General features: G+C 44.3%; 1 protein-coding gene across 3 annotated transcripts in view; it reads left to right on the top strand.

The window, feature by feature from the left end:
- CELSR1 (cadherin EGF LAG seven-pass G-type receptor 1) overlaps window positions 1-15969 on the top strand; it is a 149957-nt gene extending 133988 nt beyond the window's left edge. The window contains exons 26-35 of one of the 3 annotated variants that reach the window (XM_053406111.1): window positions 1127-1239; window positions 3131-3210; window positions 5034-5160; window positions 5381-5506; window positions 6547-6641; window positions 7023-7126; window positions 9207-9374; window positions 11580-11822; window positions 13086-13350; window positions 13928-15969. In XM_053406111.1, the coding sequence (XP_053262086.1) occupies window positions 1127-1239; window positions 3131-3210; window positions 5034-5160; window positions 5381-5506; window positions 6547-6641; window positions 7023-7126; window positions 9207-9374; window positions 11580-11822; window positions 13086-13350; window positions 13928-13952 (1346 nt within the window). In that variant the 3' untranslated portion in view covers window positions 13953-15969. Of the gene's footprint in view, window positions 1-1126; window positions 1240-3130; window positions 3211-5033; window positions 5161-5380; window positions 5507-6546; window positions 6684-7022; window positions 7127-9206; window positions 9375-11579; window positions 11823-13085; window positions 13351-13927 lie in introns of all 3 variants that reach the window. The other 2 variants (XM_053406110.1, XM_053406109.1) reach the window with 2 other exon arrangements.
- Window positions 15970-16904: the final 935 nt, after the last annotated feature.

Here is a 16904-nt window from a genome sequence, read left to right as displayed (position 1 = left end):
GCATGCAACAGAAAGAGCCTCATAATCTGCAGTCAAATTAAATTATTGACAATTATATACTCTAATATTTTCTGCCCAAGCTTGAGGTATTCAGTAAAATGGGTACCCTTGGCAAAAACTGAGGCAGTGAAGGGTAAAGGGATTATTTCCACTCACAAATATTCTGAAAATATTGAGCAGTCCTGATAGAGAAAGATAAAATGAATACAGTGGTGATACCTTGGTTGTCAAACATAATAATAATAATGTTTCCCCCAGCCACTCTGGGTGGCTCCCAATCAAGTATTAAAAACAATACAGCGTGTTCAACTCCCGAAACCGTTCAAAAACCAAGGCGAGGCTTCCGATGGCCTGCAGGAGCTTCCTGCACTCGATCGGAAGCCGCATCAGATGTTCAGCTTCTGAAAAACCTCTGCAAAACGGAACACTTCGGAGTTTGCGGCGTTTGGGAGCTGATTTGTTCAGGAGCCAAGCCATTCAAGTACCAAGGTACCACTGTACTCTATACCAATAGGCCTGGTTGCTGTGTTTTTAGTTGTGTTATTTTTGTATTTATTTGAATCACAGTTTTTGAGTTCTAAAAATGTAGAAAGGCTCTTTAGCACTTTTCAGACATTACAAAAGTATTTAATCTTCCTGTGGATAAAGCCCATTGGGACTTGTGTATTTTATTTTATTTTCTTGCAATGCATTGTATGTGATTCTGAGCAGCCCTAAAACAAGCCCCAAACCTAAGAGAAATACTATAATTCCTGTTAATTTTCATAGTAGGTGAACTGCACACTTAAGGGCAAGAATTGGGTCTATTTTAATTTCATAAAATCTTAAGGCAATGTGCATAAAATAAAACTGCCGGCAAATATTGGATTCAGATGTTTGGCTACACTTTGGTGCAAATGCCACAAATGAATATTCAGTCTTGAGAAGCAGACTATTTCTGCCAAATTAACTGATGCCAGACATTTCCGGATGGCTAAATATTTTTGGGTGGTGGCTGCTCTGAGAGGGAAAGACCATACCTCTCCGGCAATGGTTACCCAGTACTCGTGATATGGATGGATTGTGTGAACTATTTTGACAGACACTCCACATCAGATATTCCTTCCACTTTTGTCTTGTGATACAGGTCTTGCAGTGGGGCTGGATCCACAGGGCTATGGGAACCCAGATTTCTGCTGGCTCTCCGTTCACGACACCCTGATTTGGAGCTTTGCAGGACCTATTGTGATCGTTGTGGTTGTAAGTATTGCAGGATCTGCCTTTGGCGTGAAATGCGTCCGAGCTGAATTTATTACTGCCAAGCACTTTGACTGTAGAACATTCTTTAAAATCCATCTGTCGTATACATCCCTAAATTCAAATCAAATGTACAAAAGACATAGAACAGCACAGCTCCAATAACTAATCCTAAAACTATATTAAAAAAGCCTTGCCGTACAAATTTCAATCAAAACTTGGCATCCCTTTCTGCACACTAGGAAACTTTTTGTAACTTATTAAATCAACCTTTTGTCAATTACTAAAAGGTTGGGATATTTTTGTGTGTTTTCCTGGCCAGGAATCAAATCTAGAGAACAATTATGCCCGTAAGTATCATGATGTGTGTGGCTTGCACCCACGTAGAAGTTGTAATTGGGAATGAACTTGCAAGCAGGATTTGAAATATGAGCAGCAGAAGGAATTGGAGAACACAGTAGTGATGTGATGGTATCAGAGATGGAAGGTATTGCACAGCAGAGGGGGAGAAATTCAGACACCATGGAAAACGGGGTGGGAAGTTGGGAAAAGATAAAAAAAATTATGTATTTAAGTATATATGTCAACTTTTTGAAAGTGTAATAACATTTATTTCCCAAAAAAAGTTTTAATTGGAAGCAACTGGCCTGTTGGGCCTCCTCACATAGTCTTGTGGATATGCATCACTCACCCCTGAATTCTCTTTTCCTTTCTCAGTCTGGTATACTGCAAGCTTGTAAGGTCTCTAAAGAACAAAATGTATTTGGGGAAGAGAAATCGTTTCCTCTTACCCTAACGAATCCCCTCTCTAAGGACCCTTTCAGCTGCAAAATGGACAAAACATCCAAAGTATTCTGGCCTGGGGAGGATGGAAGTCCAGTTGGGGGATGCACATCATAATGAGTTGATCTTTCACCCCACCGTCACCGGCATATAGCTTTAAAAAGGCTTCTTGCATAATACTGATCATGTTCAGGGCTAGATGAGCCCCCAAACCTCAGCACTCCTGTGTTATAAAGCAATTGCACTACAGTACTCGACAGTTGAGTTCAGCACTGGCGTGCGGTAACATTATTAACCAAGCCCCAGAGCTCAGCAGTCTCACACTTACTGTGCCCCAAGGGATTTCCTGGTTGTTTGTTCCTCCCACGTACTGCGTGAATCCTTCCTGGCCTCAAGCCTGTCCCATACTTTCACGTAGACTAGTTTATCCGGCATGCTGTTTTTGCAACAGTTACAAGCATTCATGTCCATGATAATGGTATCTGTGCATTTGCAGTAGTATCTACCTTTTGCAAGTACAGTGGTACCTCGCAAGACGAATGCCTTGCAAGACAAAAAACTCGCTAGACGAAAGGGTTTTTTGTTTTTTGAGCTGCTTCGCAAGACGATTTTCCCTATGGGCTTGCTTCGCAAGATGGAAACATCTTGCAAGTTTGTTTCCTTTTTCTTAACACCGTTAATACAGTTGCGACTTGACTTCGAGGAGCAACTCGTAGAACGCGGTGTGGTAGCCTTTTTTGAGGTTTTTAAAGACTTTGGTGATTTTTGAAGCTTTTCCAAAACTTTCCCGACACCATGCTTCGCAAGACGAAAAAAATCGCAAGACAAAACTCGCAGAACGAATTAATTTCGTCTTGCGAGGCACTGCTGTACAATTTGTAAGGCCAAAATATTTCTTGTTCTTACTAAGCTAGCTCCAGAAGCTTTGTTTTACTTCAGACCTTGCAAAGCAGAATCTTCAAGACAACTGAGCCAAAGTTTCTTGAATTAAGAAAGCAAAGCATAACATGAAGTGAGGGGCTCTTAGCTGAGTAGAAAATCGTGTTTTGGTGAATTCATGGAAAGAAAACACCTGCTCATCACTATTCTGATCCATACTTCCCCCCTCCAGATCAACGTTGTGATCTTCATACTAGCAGTTAAAGCATCATGCAGACGACGGCAGCGTTCACTGGAAAAAACTGGAGTTGTGTAAGTTTGTAACCGTGACTGAAAGAAACTAATCATGAGAAGTGGTAAGACAGAGAGACATGTTGTTCCTGCTCCCAGACTGAAACTGGGACACCTCTTCCTTCGAAACGTTGTTTAGTGCCATTGTTCTTTTTACTATTTGTTGAATCTTTCGTTCCCCTTCTGTCAGCTCTTGCTCCGCCACTCCCTCCCTTGTCCCCTTTCAGTTTTCTCTTGCTTGTGATCCCCATCTTGAGACACTTTCTCCCATAGCATAATTACAGTGATGTACTGAAAGCAGCTGCTAAAGGTAAAAGAATTGCCTTCAGGCCAGAAGGTGCCTACACCCTGTGACAGCATGCTTCTGCTAAGATGTAAGCAAGGAGAATAAAATGTTAATTTTAAAAAAAGTTATCTATGCCCTGCCAGAATTTACCCATGGAGCTGCTTACAACATACTAAAATTCAACACTTTTGCACAATATATTAAGGAAACGTGGGTACATCTATGGAATGGGTAGTTAGTGTGTTGATCTAATGAGTCTACAACTCATCAGCCCCAGTTAGCATAACCATTGGTCAGGACTTATGGGAGTTGTAATCTACTAAAATCTGGAGGGAACCATGTTGGCTCTTCCCAGCCTGTGGCATTACCGTTAGGCCCCAGGTAATTGATAACCTAATCCAGGTTCCAGGTTCTTCCCTTGGCAGGGATGGGGCTAGAACGAACTTCAGGTGGATCAGGTGATGATAAAAGATTCCAATGCACAGAAGCAGCTCTTCTGTTGATCTGCACACAAATCTCCCCCCCCCAAAAAAATGCTTGTCCAGTCCGGAAGTTTGCCTCATTGTCTTCTGAGGAGTCCCACCCTCAAATATGTACAAGTTAGAGGCAAGGCAGTCCCTTACCATTTTACTAACGGTGTACATAACAGGCAGGTATTGCCACTGCCCAGTGATGAACAAGGGTAAGACATATCATCTGGTTTCTGGAGATTGTTGTAGTTTTCTGAATCACTCTATTGAGGAAGGCGCTTCTGGTGTGCTCAGTATAATACTGTGTGTGTGTGTGTGTGACAGAGAGAGGAGTTGGTGTCAGTGGAAGCATATCACCTGATGAGGAAAACACTTGCTAGCACATGATGCAGGTGGCGCTGTGGTCTAAACCACCAAGCCTCTTGGGCTTGCCAATCAGGTCAGCGGTTTGAATCCCCGCAACGGGGTGAGCTCCTGTTGCTTTCCCAGCTTCTGCCAACCTAGCAGTTCAAAAGCACACCAGTGCAAATAGATAGATACTGCTGCAGCAGGAAGGTAAACGGTGTTTCCATGTGCTCTGGCTTCCGGCACGGTGTCCTGTTGCGCCAGAAGTGGTTTAGTAATGCTGGCCACATGACCCGGAAAGCTGTCTGTGGACAAATGCCAGCTCCTTGGGCCTGAAAGCAAGATGAGTGCCCCAACCCCATAGTCATCTTTGACTGGACTTAACTGTCCAGGGGTCCTTTACCTTTTTACCTTTACAGAATAAATCCCCTTTAAATATCACCTGCTTTATCAGTGAGTGTTACTTAGGCCATAAGCCAAGCCTCTGGGGTCTGGCTTCCTAGGAGACAGCAAACTGGAATTCACAGATCAGACGAGTCAAAAAACTTATTTTTTACAAGGTCACGTAGCAAACAAGACAAAAGTAGTGTTTGACTTTACTTGTTTCATTCTGAACTTCTGCATTTCAGCCCGAGCTTTGAGAATTTCTCTTTCCTGGGGCGGAATTGGGAATAGCAGTGTGTGCGCTCCAGGGACTGCCGTATTTCATGCCTAATACAAATTATTTTGTGGTTTTCATCTAGCTCTGTACTGCGGACTGCTTTCCTGCTGCTACTGTTGATCAGCGCTACCTGGTTACTCGGTCTGATGGCGGTGAACAGTGATGTAATGACATTTCACTACCTGTTTGCTATCTTCAGCTGCTTACAGGTGAGTTTGATAAAATGTCTTCAGATCCACTTCTTTGGATTATCGCTTCTCTGATTATGCAGTGCCGAGTCAGGGCTTCATAGGTAAAAATGGCAAACTTAGTGAATTCCTCCTCCTTTAATCGTTAAATAATCCCCTCCCTGCAAAGTTTTTTTCTATTTTTTAAAACATATTCTTCCTTTTGTCCTTTTTTCTCTTCATCCCTCTAAAAAAAATCTAGGGCTTGTTCATCTTCTTCTTCCACTGTATATTCAATAAAGAAGTGAGGAAACATTTGAAGAATACTTTCACTGGAAAGAAGCCACTCACCGATGACACCACCACCACAAGAGCTACATTGTTAACCGTAAGGAGCCATTCTGCAAAAAGCATTTCCCAGCACTGACGCATAATAGTTCTGTATCCTGACAAAATTGCTAATGCCAAATTTTGTCTGGATTCCCTGCCATCAGCAATTGGCCTAGAACTCTGTTTATTTTAGGACATATCCTCTCCTACCAACATAAAACAGAGCTGCATTCAGCTTTGGTTTTTTTAGAATGCAAATGGAAGTATATGCATTGGGATATATGCCATATTCCTATTAAACTATTTAAGTGATTGGAGTTGACGTAAGTCCATTGATTTCGTTGGGTCTCCTCTGCGTAAGACTTAGTTGGATATAACCCTACTGCAACTCACTAGTTTTCTTGTTAGTGTTTAAGGGCAGAAACTCATTTTAAGGAAACATTTATTGTTATTTCTATCCTGTTTGTGATATTTTTAGATCCCAAATTTACATTTATTATCTGATTTTATTAATCAAATGAGTGATCATTGGAAACCTTTGGCCGCTCATTGACTTTCAGGAGCAAAGTTTCTCCTGCTAAAAGCTCGCCGTTTCCTAAAAGTCTAATTTTGGATGGCCCAAGAAAAAGATTAGTGAGACCAATCCTTTCTTTGGACAAATAACTTAAAAGTTAAGCTTCCTCAAAACAAAAAATGTAGGGCTCATTTGACTACCAAAGCTCATGATCAGGATAACCACATGATGTGGCTGTTGATTGGGTGTACCACTACAAAAAAGATGTGAGTGTCACCTGTTACCGATTGCTCATCATAGTAAACCCCGCCCCCCCCCCCAAACCACAGTAAACTAGCATGTCAGGAAGAAAGCTAGCAGGTCTCCATGAGATCCAGTTTTTCTGTGTTCAGGGGCATTCTGTGTTCAGTGTGCAGCCCCCTAATTTCAGTATGAAATGGTACAGCCCAGCAAAAGCTTCACTGCAGGATTTGGCCTGTATGTATAGATCAGCTTTAATATTGACCTTTCAGTTTGATGGGTGGTTTCTAAAATAAACGTATGTGTTTACTGGTCAACACCTCTTATTTTTCCCCTTCTCCCAGCGGTCTCTGAACTGTAACGACACGTATGTAGAAGAGCCAAATATGTATCGCACCACTATTGGGGAATCCACCGTCTCCTTAGAAAGCACCGTCAGGTCAGCCAAGAGTCACAATAGCTACCTTGCTTATATTCTCAGGTAATCTGGTGGCGGCGCATGGCTTTCAGGCCCCTCCCTTTTCTCTTTGTGTTGCTTTTGCAAAAATGAAATAAAATGCATTGCTGCTTTTGCGCAAGTTGTGCTTCCCTTATGCTTCTGCAGATTCGTTTTTGTGCAGTATGCATCTTGCACCTTACCTGTGCACACGTTGTTTGCATTATTTGATTTCACCATTTAAGTATAGGCTGAATGCCAATTGCAGTGGCTATACTGATGCCATACAGTCCGCCAGGCAAACGTTGCATTTGAAGCAGCAGACTAGAATTTCAGATGTCCCTGTGGGGTTGCTTGCTATCATCCCCCTTTTCTTCTTCTTAGAGATGAAGCCGCCCAGAAGCTTAGTGTGTCATCCAGCCAAGCAAGAGCAGGTCATACAGAAGGCGATTCCTCCATCTTCCACAAGAAGCCATCAAAATCCAACGGTAAGAGGTCTTTCTTCTCAGAACCGTATATGACAAACATCTCCTCTAGTCCCCACCAACCAGCACCTTGTATTAATACAATCAGTGCTTTTCTCAGTTTCAGTAAACTGTAGGGTGTTTGTCTCATTGTCAGGTGCCATTGATTAGGGCAGGCTTAAGTAGCAGCACTGTGGGTTAAACCACAGAGCCTAGTAGTTGCTGATCAGAAGGTTGGCGGTTCGAATCCCTGCGACGGGGTGAGCTCTCGTTGCTCAGTTCCTGCTCCTGCCCACCTAGCAGTTCCAAAGCACATCAAAGTGCAAGTAGATCAATAGGTACTGCTCCGGCGGGAGGGTAAATGGCATTTCTGTGTGCTGCTCTGTTTCGCCAGAAGCAGCTTAGTCATGCTGGCCATATGACTCGGAAGTTGTACGCCGGCTCCCTTGGCCAGTAAAGTGAGATGAGCACCGCAACCCCAGTCGGCCACGACTGGACCTAATGGTCAGGGGTCTCTTTACTTTACTAAGTAACAGCAGCAACAGTAACTACCGTATTTTTCCGTGTATGACGAGCTTTTTTGACCCAAAAATGAGGTACAAAATTTAGGCTCAACTTATACATGGGTAGCTGAGGGGGGATGCGCGAATGTTTTTTTGGCGCGAGCCCAAGATTGTAAGTGGCGATTGGCTGCTTGATTGTTGGAGGGGATGCCGAAAATTGCAGCACACAACTGCTCGCGTCACTTACAATCGCCGCTTACAATCTTGGGCTTGTACTTCGTTCTGACGGGTGAGCGATTTTCAGCATTGGCCACTTGATTGTTGTGGCACTGAGGCAGCCAATAGACAGGGAGCTGATAGGTGATTTCTGTGACGCGAGCGGAAACCACCTATCACTCCCCAATTGCCACCAGCGGTCGCCAATCACGCTCCTGCTTGCTGCAACAAGGGCAGCTGTCTATTGGCTGCCACAGCGGCAAGCAAGAGAGCTAATAGCAGCAATCAGGCAGCTGCAACGCGAGCGGTTGTGTGCTGTGTTCCGGTGGGTGAGCGATTTTTGGCAGTCCCCCCAAATAATCCTCCCCAAAAGCTCATTTCCCCTATTTTCTAAATTTTGAGGCCCCCAAAATAGGGGGTGGGGGTCTTATAGACGGAAAAATACGGTAATTTCCATATTGCATCAGGACCAAATCAATATTTGTAGTAATAGGAAATGTCAGGAGCCATAAGTGTACTACTGTGTTGAAAAGGGCAACAAGAGATCCTCTGCAATGCATAATATAGCAAGATACAAAGCTGCGTTTGTACAGTTACTCGTGCATAGGTGTCAGGGCTGGTTCAGCTGCAGGTCAGCACGGAGACACAGAGATGAGCAATAAAATTGATTCTTTATTCAAAGAAACAGAATACAAACTGATAAACCTACAGGCAGGACTGGCCCCGGGGGTCAAGTATTTGCCAGAACTGTGTCTCCCACTTTCCCCTAAGTCTCCTCCCCATCCAGCTGTTTTCCCAGCCATCTTAAACTCAGTCCGTTTTCTGTGCTCTTTTCTCTGCTCCATGCAAAGCTCTCTATGCCCTTGGAGACAAGGGAGGAGTGGAGCTGAATACAGTGGGACCAGCAGGCTCCTGTTGCAGCCTCAGCCCCCACCTCCCTCTCAACTGCCTCTCCTTCCTCTCACTCAAGCCTGTTGCTTGTTCAGCATCCAACCATCCTGCCCCCTGCCTCATTGTGTCCTACCACCACTCCCCTGGCTTTTATCCTTCCTCCTCTGAGGCTTCTCTAGGGCACAGAAGCTAACCAGGAAGCAGGACATGAGTGCCACAGGTCTCTTCCCACTTGGGATTCCCAACAACTTGCATTTATAGAGGCATCCAGCACTGGAAGCAGAGCATAACTGTTGCAGCTAGTAGCCATCGAGAGCCCTATCCTCTGTGACTGCACAAAGAGGATTGATAGAGCGGACTAGACCAAACACCTGTGACTAAAGAACGCTTGAAGGATGTGATAAGTTAATGCACTTGCTGTTTCCCTCGGTTCTTGCATATAGTAAACCAGATGCCTGCGTTGTTTCAACACTTTCATTCGTTTACTTCTACAGAGAACGATTCTGACTCGGACAGTGAGTTGTCCCTTGATGAACACAGCAGCTCCTATGCCTCCTCACACTCGTCAGATAGTGAGGAAGACGGGGTAGAAGCAGGGAAAAAATGGAACACAGCCAGCTCAAAAAACAATGACCGGGGTCCACTCCACAGCACTCCCAAAGGTAAGAGAGTAACAGCTAAAACTGTGCTTCCTCCTGTGGGGGCCTTAAAGGTCACTTTGATATGGCTGGTGTGCTTCAGAGAGTTAGCAGGGTCTTGCCCTTGGAAGATGCACCCCAAATCTAGATGGGTTTGGCCTAAGACAGGGCTGGGGGACCCTTCTTGCTGACAGTGGATGGGGAAGCCAGCAGAACCGGAGCCAAAAATACTACAGTACTTATTCCATCCTGTTTTCCATCCACCTTCCCTTCTGTTCACCCGCATGAAATTAGACAGAGAATCTCAGGCCACAGGTTACCCACCCCTGGAACAACTGGCTTGTTACTTCACATTCCCCACCTGATTCAGGTGCCGGTCGTAAGGATAGACAAAAACATCATTTTAAAAGTTAAAAGGGCAGCAGAGATGAGCCATAGTCAAAATGAGCATTTACTACACAAGAGGATTCCTAGTCTAGAAAGGTCTTCTGCTGCTGCAGTTCCTTAGGTGAATGGGGCAATGGCTTCCTTCATTGGTTGCGAAGCTGCAGCACCAGTAAATTCAGAGAAAGCCAAAAATACCCCTGGCCACACTGGGTGTTACCCAGAACAGCGTGGAAGGCTGAGAAAGAAGAAACCTCTCAGTTAGCAGGCACAAGAATGCCGCTCCAATCAGCTGACACAATCTAGGCAACAGGTCCATGGTAAGCAAAGGGCAGGGCTGCACATGAAGCCACCAAGAGAGAAAACAGCTCCTTGTTCTCTTCAGGAACGTGGAGTGTTTTCCCTGCCTTGTCTCTCTTGTGGCATTTCAGCAAGAGTGCAGTGTTTCCTATTGCAGCAGGACTGCCCTGGCTTGGAAATGACCCTCTCCATAACAGGAGAGGCAGTGACAAACAGACTGAGCAGAGCCGATCCATCCCCCCCCCCCCACAACATCACCTAGTGAGGCTTAATTTCATTTATAAAAAATCATTTGCAAAATGTACAAGTCACTTTATTTGGCTGAAAATGGGGGCTCAGAAAGTGGCATACCGTATTTTTCGCTCTATAGGACACACTTTTTCCCCTTCAAAAATGAAGGGGAAATGTGTGTGCGTCCTATGGAGTGAAGACGCCATAGCCCCGCGACCCTCTCCCGGCCGGAGAGATGATGCGCGGCTATGGCAGCAGCCTCTCCGCTGCGCCTTTCTGCTGCTCCCTGACCTGCTCTTTGGGGCTGGTGGTGGGCTTCCCCCCGCCAGCCCCAAAGAGCAGGTCGAAAGGAACCTGAAGCCTGGAGAGCGAGAGGGGTCGGTGCACACCAACCCCTCTCGCTCTCCAGGCTTCCAAGGTAGCCGCCTGAACGCACCTTAAACGGCACCTTGTTTTAGAGCGGAAAAACAAGAGGGGGGAAATTCTCCCCCTCTCTGCGCAGCGCCTCCTGCCGCTTCGCTGAAGGGGCGCTGGGCAGAGAGGGGGAGATTTTTTTTTTTCTTGTTCTCCCCGCTCTGAAACAAGGTGTGTCCTATTGTCTGGTGCGTCCTATGGTGCGAAAAATACGGTACTTGAAACTCAAGTAATCACCAAACCCTTTATTGTAAAAGGGAATCACTCGGAATCCAGTTACTTCTTGGTCCCTGGCTGTGATCAAGAAATCACCTATTCCCCCCCCCCGCCCTTAAGTTTCTTGTGCCCTATTTTTATTTTTAAGTGAGAACATTTTCAGTGCCAATAACCCTGCTGTTTTAGAAGAATGAATTTTGGATTGTGTGTGTATGTGGTGGCCCAATAAATGCTCAGTGGTGAGAAAAATATGCTTCCCAACCCCAGATTACATTGCTGACCTTCCAATTCATTTGTGGAGCGAAGGTTGCCAGCAGGGTGGCTGCAAATAAGGAGAAAAGAAGCAACCATGAACCTAAACCTGAAATTATACGCAAACCAGATTTGAGTCAAAGGACTGCAAAGGAAGCTGCCTCATCCCGAGTCAGATCATTGGTCCACTGGGCTTGGCATTGTTGACACTGATTGACAGCAACTCTCCAGGTTTTCAGGCAGGAGATACCACAGACTGAAACTAGTTCGCTTTGGCCAAAGATGTGTCATTGCTAATGGGCGTATTCTGTGTTGTAGATAGTTGCCAAAGCTGCTTCCAAGAACAGAGGAAGCTGCAGAGAGAAGCTCTAATGTTGTGTGCCGCTTTTTGTTTTTAATTGGTTTGGGGTTTTATTTTCCTGTGTCCTGCAGTGGATTCTGTTCCCAATCACGTGAAACCCTACTGGCCTTCTGAGGGTGTAACGGCAAGTGACGGCGAGGAGCCAAGTGCAAAGCAAAAGCTGAAGGTGGAAACCAAGGTGAACGTGGAACTTCACCGGGAAAACCACACCAACCACAGCAGCGAAGCGCCTCCGGATAAAGAGAACGAAGGGCAGCAGAAGGAGAACAAGCCACTTGTGCAGCAGAACCACCAGCAGCCAGAACAGAGGAAAGGTAATGGAGAAAGGTCTCTGTAAATATATCCCCAGAAATAAATGCTCAAGAGACCGTTAGCTCTTCCTGTTTGCATTGTCTCAGCCTCTCCTACGTTGAGCACACCACCTTAAACATACCCATATTTCAATGGATGTCACGATTGGACATCCTCCCATCCGTTCTGAACAAAGGAGAGGTGCAGAGAGCTTTGCTTCAGGCAAGCACAGCAGTGCCTTTTCCCCATCAATGGGAAATGATGCCTGCTCCATTTTGTGGACCTGCCTTTTCCCCTAACCTTTCAGATGGAGTAGCTGTTTTGTTCTTTGCCATGCCACTATCTCACAATTCCAAATGTGCCCACTGGCCCAAAAAGACTGACAGCCGTTGCGTTTAACAATGGGATTTGGTGCCACAAGATGTGGGTGATGACCACCACTTAGTCCTCTTTAAAAGGAATTGGAGTACCACAGAGGAGAAATCGCTTGGTTGTTGATAGTCATGCGGGCTGAATAAGCTTTGCGGGATCAGAGACAGCCTTAGGAAATGGCAGTGGGAAAGGGCTGTGTCGTCTAGTCCTACTTTTGTAGGCTTCTTCTAGACAGCTGGTTGGTCACTTTGGAAAACAGAACTCTGGACTCAATAGGCCTTTGGTCTGATCCAACAGGTCTGTTATGTATTTAATACAAAATAATGAAACACAACAGTTCTTCATGCACCTTACAATTTTGCAGGTGTGCACCTAAGATGCTTTGGTGCAAACCTAAAAATGTAGTTCGAAAGTGGCAGACATGCCTTTTGAGGATGCCTGCATCCTAAGTGACAGGGAGCCATGACGTGACTGTCAAGTGGAAATTTAGTGAGATGCCTAGGCAGGAGAGAGTATGTAGGAGAGAATCGCCTGCCGGACATGGCTGCTGTGTGTCACGGCTGCCGGAGAGCATTGCTAAAAGGCTTTGTGAAATTGATCCCTACAAGCAGGAAGAACTTGCTGGGTTTTCATTTCATGTCTCAATCTGAGCTCTCTTCTATGATGATTTGTACCAAAGGGTAGGTGAAGGGCAGGCTTGGGTACCAAGATTGTTCCCGTATAAATTGCTTTTCCAGATGGACAAAGTCTTGGTAGGCATTGGTGGTTGAGAGTAATGATAGGCCAGACTTACTTATTTCCAATCTAAGAATACATGGAGCATTGAGTCTTCCTTAAATACAGGTTTTGAATTTGTCTCCATTTCATTATACTGAATTTCTCCACTCACCACTTCCTGTTTCTTTCCACGGAAGGCATACTGAAGAACAAAGTCACCTACCCACCGCCACTGGTGGACAAGAACATGAAGAACAGATTAAGGGAAAAACTGTCAGATTATAATCAAACCACTATCTCGTCAAGAATGACTTCCATTGGGACCAACAATGGCATCCGCGCCACTTCAGATTCTGGAGTAACAATAAAAAACCCCAGAAGAGATCAGCCTCCAGAGCAGATAAACGGCTTGGCCATGAATGTCCATGTGGGAACCGTAACTGCGGAGACTTCTGATTCTGAGTGAGTGTGACTGTTTGTGAATTGCTTCTCTCTGTCGCGTGGTGTTGCCCCTCTCGGGTTTCTGACGCCTGCTCCTCTCCATACTTTTTAACACTTCAGTGGCCCATATTTGCAGACATTTGTTCTTATAAAGCCTGGAACAAACGTCAGGGCTGTTTGCTCCTCCTTTTCGCCTGCTTTCTCTTGTGCACCAATTTCAGTGCTTCAATCCTGCTTTATTTTAAACCAAAGTTCTCTGTTGCTTCTGAAACGGGGAACTCTGGTTTAACGTCAGTTGACTCATCAGGATAGTAAACCAGAGTCATATCCTGGAACCTAATTAATCACAATATCCCCTACCAGCATAACCCGAGTTAACAGAATACTTGCTTTTTACCAGTTACCTTGCCCGAAAACATCCTGTCATTAATTTCACCCACTTTTTAACTTTCCTACTGCGTCAAGCTGCTGACACCTGTCTGTCTAACATATTAAAATGCTAACATATTAAAATGAGCTTGGTAGTTTCACTGAAAGGATTTGTCAGCCTGCCTCTATTTTAACCCCAAGTTGCATGATTGCTTCTCTTCATGAACAGAGGCAGTAATGAAACTTCAATTTGAATCATCAGGAAATGGTGACACCTGCTGCAAGTTGCGAGAGACGACTCTGCCGGTGATGCCACGTCCCAGGGACCTTTTGATTCTGCCTTCGCCAAGGGATGTTGCATCTGGGGAAAGTTTCTCACGGCGGCACCCCATGGCCATGCCCCATTTCCCGCAAACTACACAGTAAGGCAGCTTATGGTACCTTCAGGGTCTGCCTGACTGCATCAGTTGTGCCAAAACAAGCGGAGGCTGATGAATGGAAGTCGCTACCGGAGAGCAATGCCTTTTGGGAAAGTGGACAGAGCCATAGCAATGCTGCAAGAATATCTTTGAGGAACAAATGGTCCATAGTACAGTAGACATACCGGCTTAAACCAAGCCCTACCTGCTCTCACTTGGCCTACGCTGGGGATCCAATAGGATCTGTGAACTCAGGAGAAAAACATAACCACACCAAGTGCCCTTTCAATTCCTTTGCCAGCTTCCACGCCAGCTTGTGGTGGACACTTTTGTCTTAAAATACCATCATTTTGATATAAATATATAAAAATATAAATATATATATATAGCTGTAGATATTTTTTATATATTTTATATGGTGATTCTTTAAAAGTTTCTTTTTGTACATTTCATGTAATATGACGGTTTTCTTAAAAATTTGATAGCAGGACAGTAATTGTGAAAGAGCTTTGATATTTTTTATATTAAAAAGAATTGCACAAGTGTACTTGAATTTGGCATTTCAGGGTGGGGAAATATAACTAACGTCTGCATCACGCCTAACTGTAATACAGTCTTTTTAAAAAAGGCTGCCACTTATCTCTGGAAACTTAAATTCAGGAACAGAATTTGTCAGAATAATCTGAAATATTTTAAAGGATTCAGTGTGTATTTTTGTACTCCTCTATACCAGCCAATCATTCAGTAACAACAAAAGTATTTGTGGTGATTTTTAAGGAAGTCTGCCTTTTCCCCACTATTCCATCTACATGTAGACATTTTCTTTATTTTTCTGCACTACAAAATTTATACTTGCTTAGGAAAAGTGAAATTAACTATTTTTGTGTCGCGCAGTTAAGGACTGGAATCAGAATTGATAACCTGAATGCCCAGAAGTGCCTTTCCAGAAGTAAAGGCCTTTAGTTAATGGGCTGGACAGCATTTCTCCATAATGTGGAAATCCCTTTTAGACTCCTGGGGGTCAGGGAGGGTAGCTGACAACAAAATCACAATTTATAAAAATAATAAACATGTAACTTGTATTTATGATACTTGGTCTCAGAATGCACAAAGCTGCCACTCATTTGTTCATTTACCCAAAAAGGGAAACTTAAGTCAATCTGCATGATGCAGCCTAGTTAAGCCCCCCCCCCCCCCAGATTTCAGTGACAGACTTGAGCATTTGCTAAGTTCTTTTTCCCTTTGAGATCAAGTCGCCTTATAAGTGCTTAACTTTGAGAAGGTCAGCGATTCAGTTTTAAGAGATTATGAACGCAGCCCTTTAATATTTAGATCGCATTCAGAGATTGCAAAACTACCTTATTTAAGGGATACCTGATAACTGGATTTCAAGAGCAAATCAGAAATTGTTTTGTTCAATGTTATTTTATTTTTAAACCAACTCCATTGTCAAGCTCAGAGAACCAGGAAAGAATATGGCTCTTTAAAAAGTATTGCTTTCATGCTGTATGAAAATCTGATGTAAAAAAAAGGAATGTTTTAAATGTGAACATATCTGCCTATCATACCTGGGGATGTGCTAAATGATGTTACAGCTGTTTCACATCTATGTGTATATTTTGTCCCAATGAAATGTAGTTAGTTAATTTTTTTATCAGAACGGTTAAAGTGTGTCAGCTGTGCTAACCCTGGGGGTGGGGGGTGAAATCCTGGGGTGGTTTTTTTGTTAGTTTATGGCAGATTAGACACTGGAGGGGTTTTTTAAACAAATATATATTTATTAATGTGCAGAACACTGGAATTGAAGCACAGATGAGAGAGCCTAACAATAAATTAAGTTTGTGGATTTGTATTCATGCTTCCAGCCATTTATTATCCATTGGTCTCCTCTTGGTAACCCATGCCAAGAGAAGGCAGAGAACCTCATTTACCCGTAACTGAAGCTCTCCCAAGAGCCTTCAACTCCCAGGGGTATTCCTTCTGTTGCTCACATCCACAGTGTTTGGGTTTCTTTAGGTAAGCCAGAACCAACCACAGTGAAGGTGGCATTCTTTTCCTCTTCCACTCCTGTGACTTAAGATCCCTGCTGGATTGGGCAAAGGGCCCACCTAGTCCAGCACACTGTTCTCACAGTGGCCAAGGAGATAACCGTGGGAAGCGGATCCTCAGCTCTCCTCATCCTCACTTACTTGCAATTAGCATTCACAGGCATACTGTCTCCGAAAGTGCAGGCAGAAAGAACTACTGGTCTTACCTGAAGTGTCATTATGGGAGTGGGGCGTCGTATCCAATGGAGTGGGTGTTCAACCTGTCGTGAGACACTAGACAGGAGCAAAGACTTGTGGGCGGCGCTCCCTCAGTTTTCCGGATTCGCCAAGCAGAAAGTACCTAAAGAGAGAAAAAATACCCGCCTACTTCCCCCTTCCCCGGCTCTGGAAATTTCTGTAATAAAATCTCTAAATTGCTAAATATCTGAAAGGCAAGGAACATGACAAACTAGCACTCAAGATAGGCCATACTCCCCCAAGCAGTGTATAGTAGAACTATACAGTAAATACACTCCCAAAACTTCAGGTAAGACCCCAGGGGTCAGCAAACTTTTTCAGCAGGGGGCCGGTCCACTGTCCCTCAGCCCTTGGAGGGCAGACTATATTTTGAAGGGAAAAAATGAACGAATTCCTGTGCCCCACAAATAACCTACAGATGCATTTTAAATAAAAGGACACATTCTACTCATGTAAAAACACACTGATTCCTGGACTGTCTGCGGGCTGGATTTAGAAGGCG

Source organism: Podarcis raffonei, chromosome 10, assembly GCF_027172205.1.
Source record: "Podarcis raffonei isolate rPodRaf1 chromosome 10, rPodRaf1.pri, whole genome shotgun sequence".
Taxonomy (NCBI): domain Eukaryota; kingdom Metazoa; phylum Chordata; class Lepidosauria; order Squamata; family Lacertidae; genus Podarcis; species Podarcis raffonei.
This window is presented reverse-complemented; position numbering and strand designations above follow the sequence as displayed.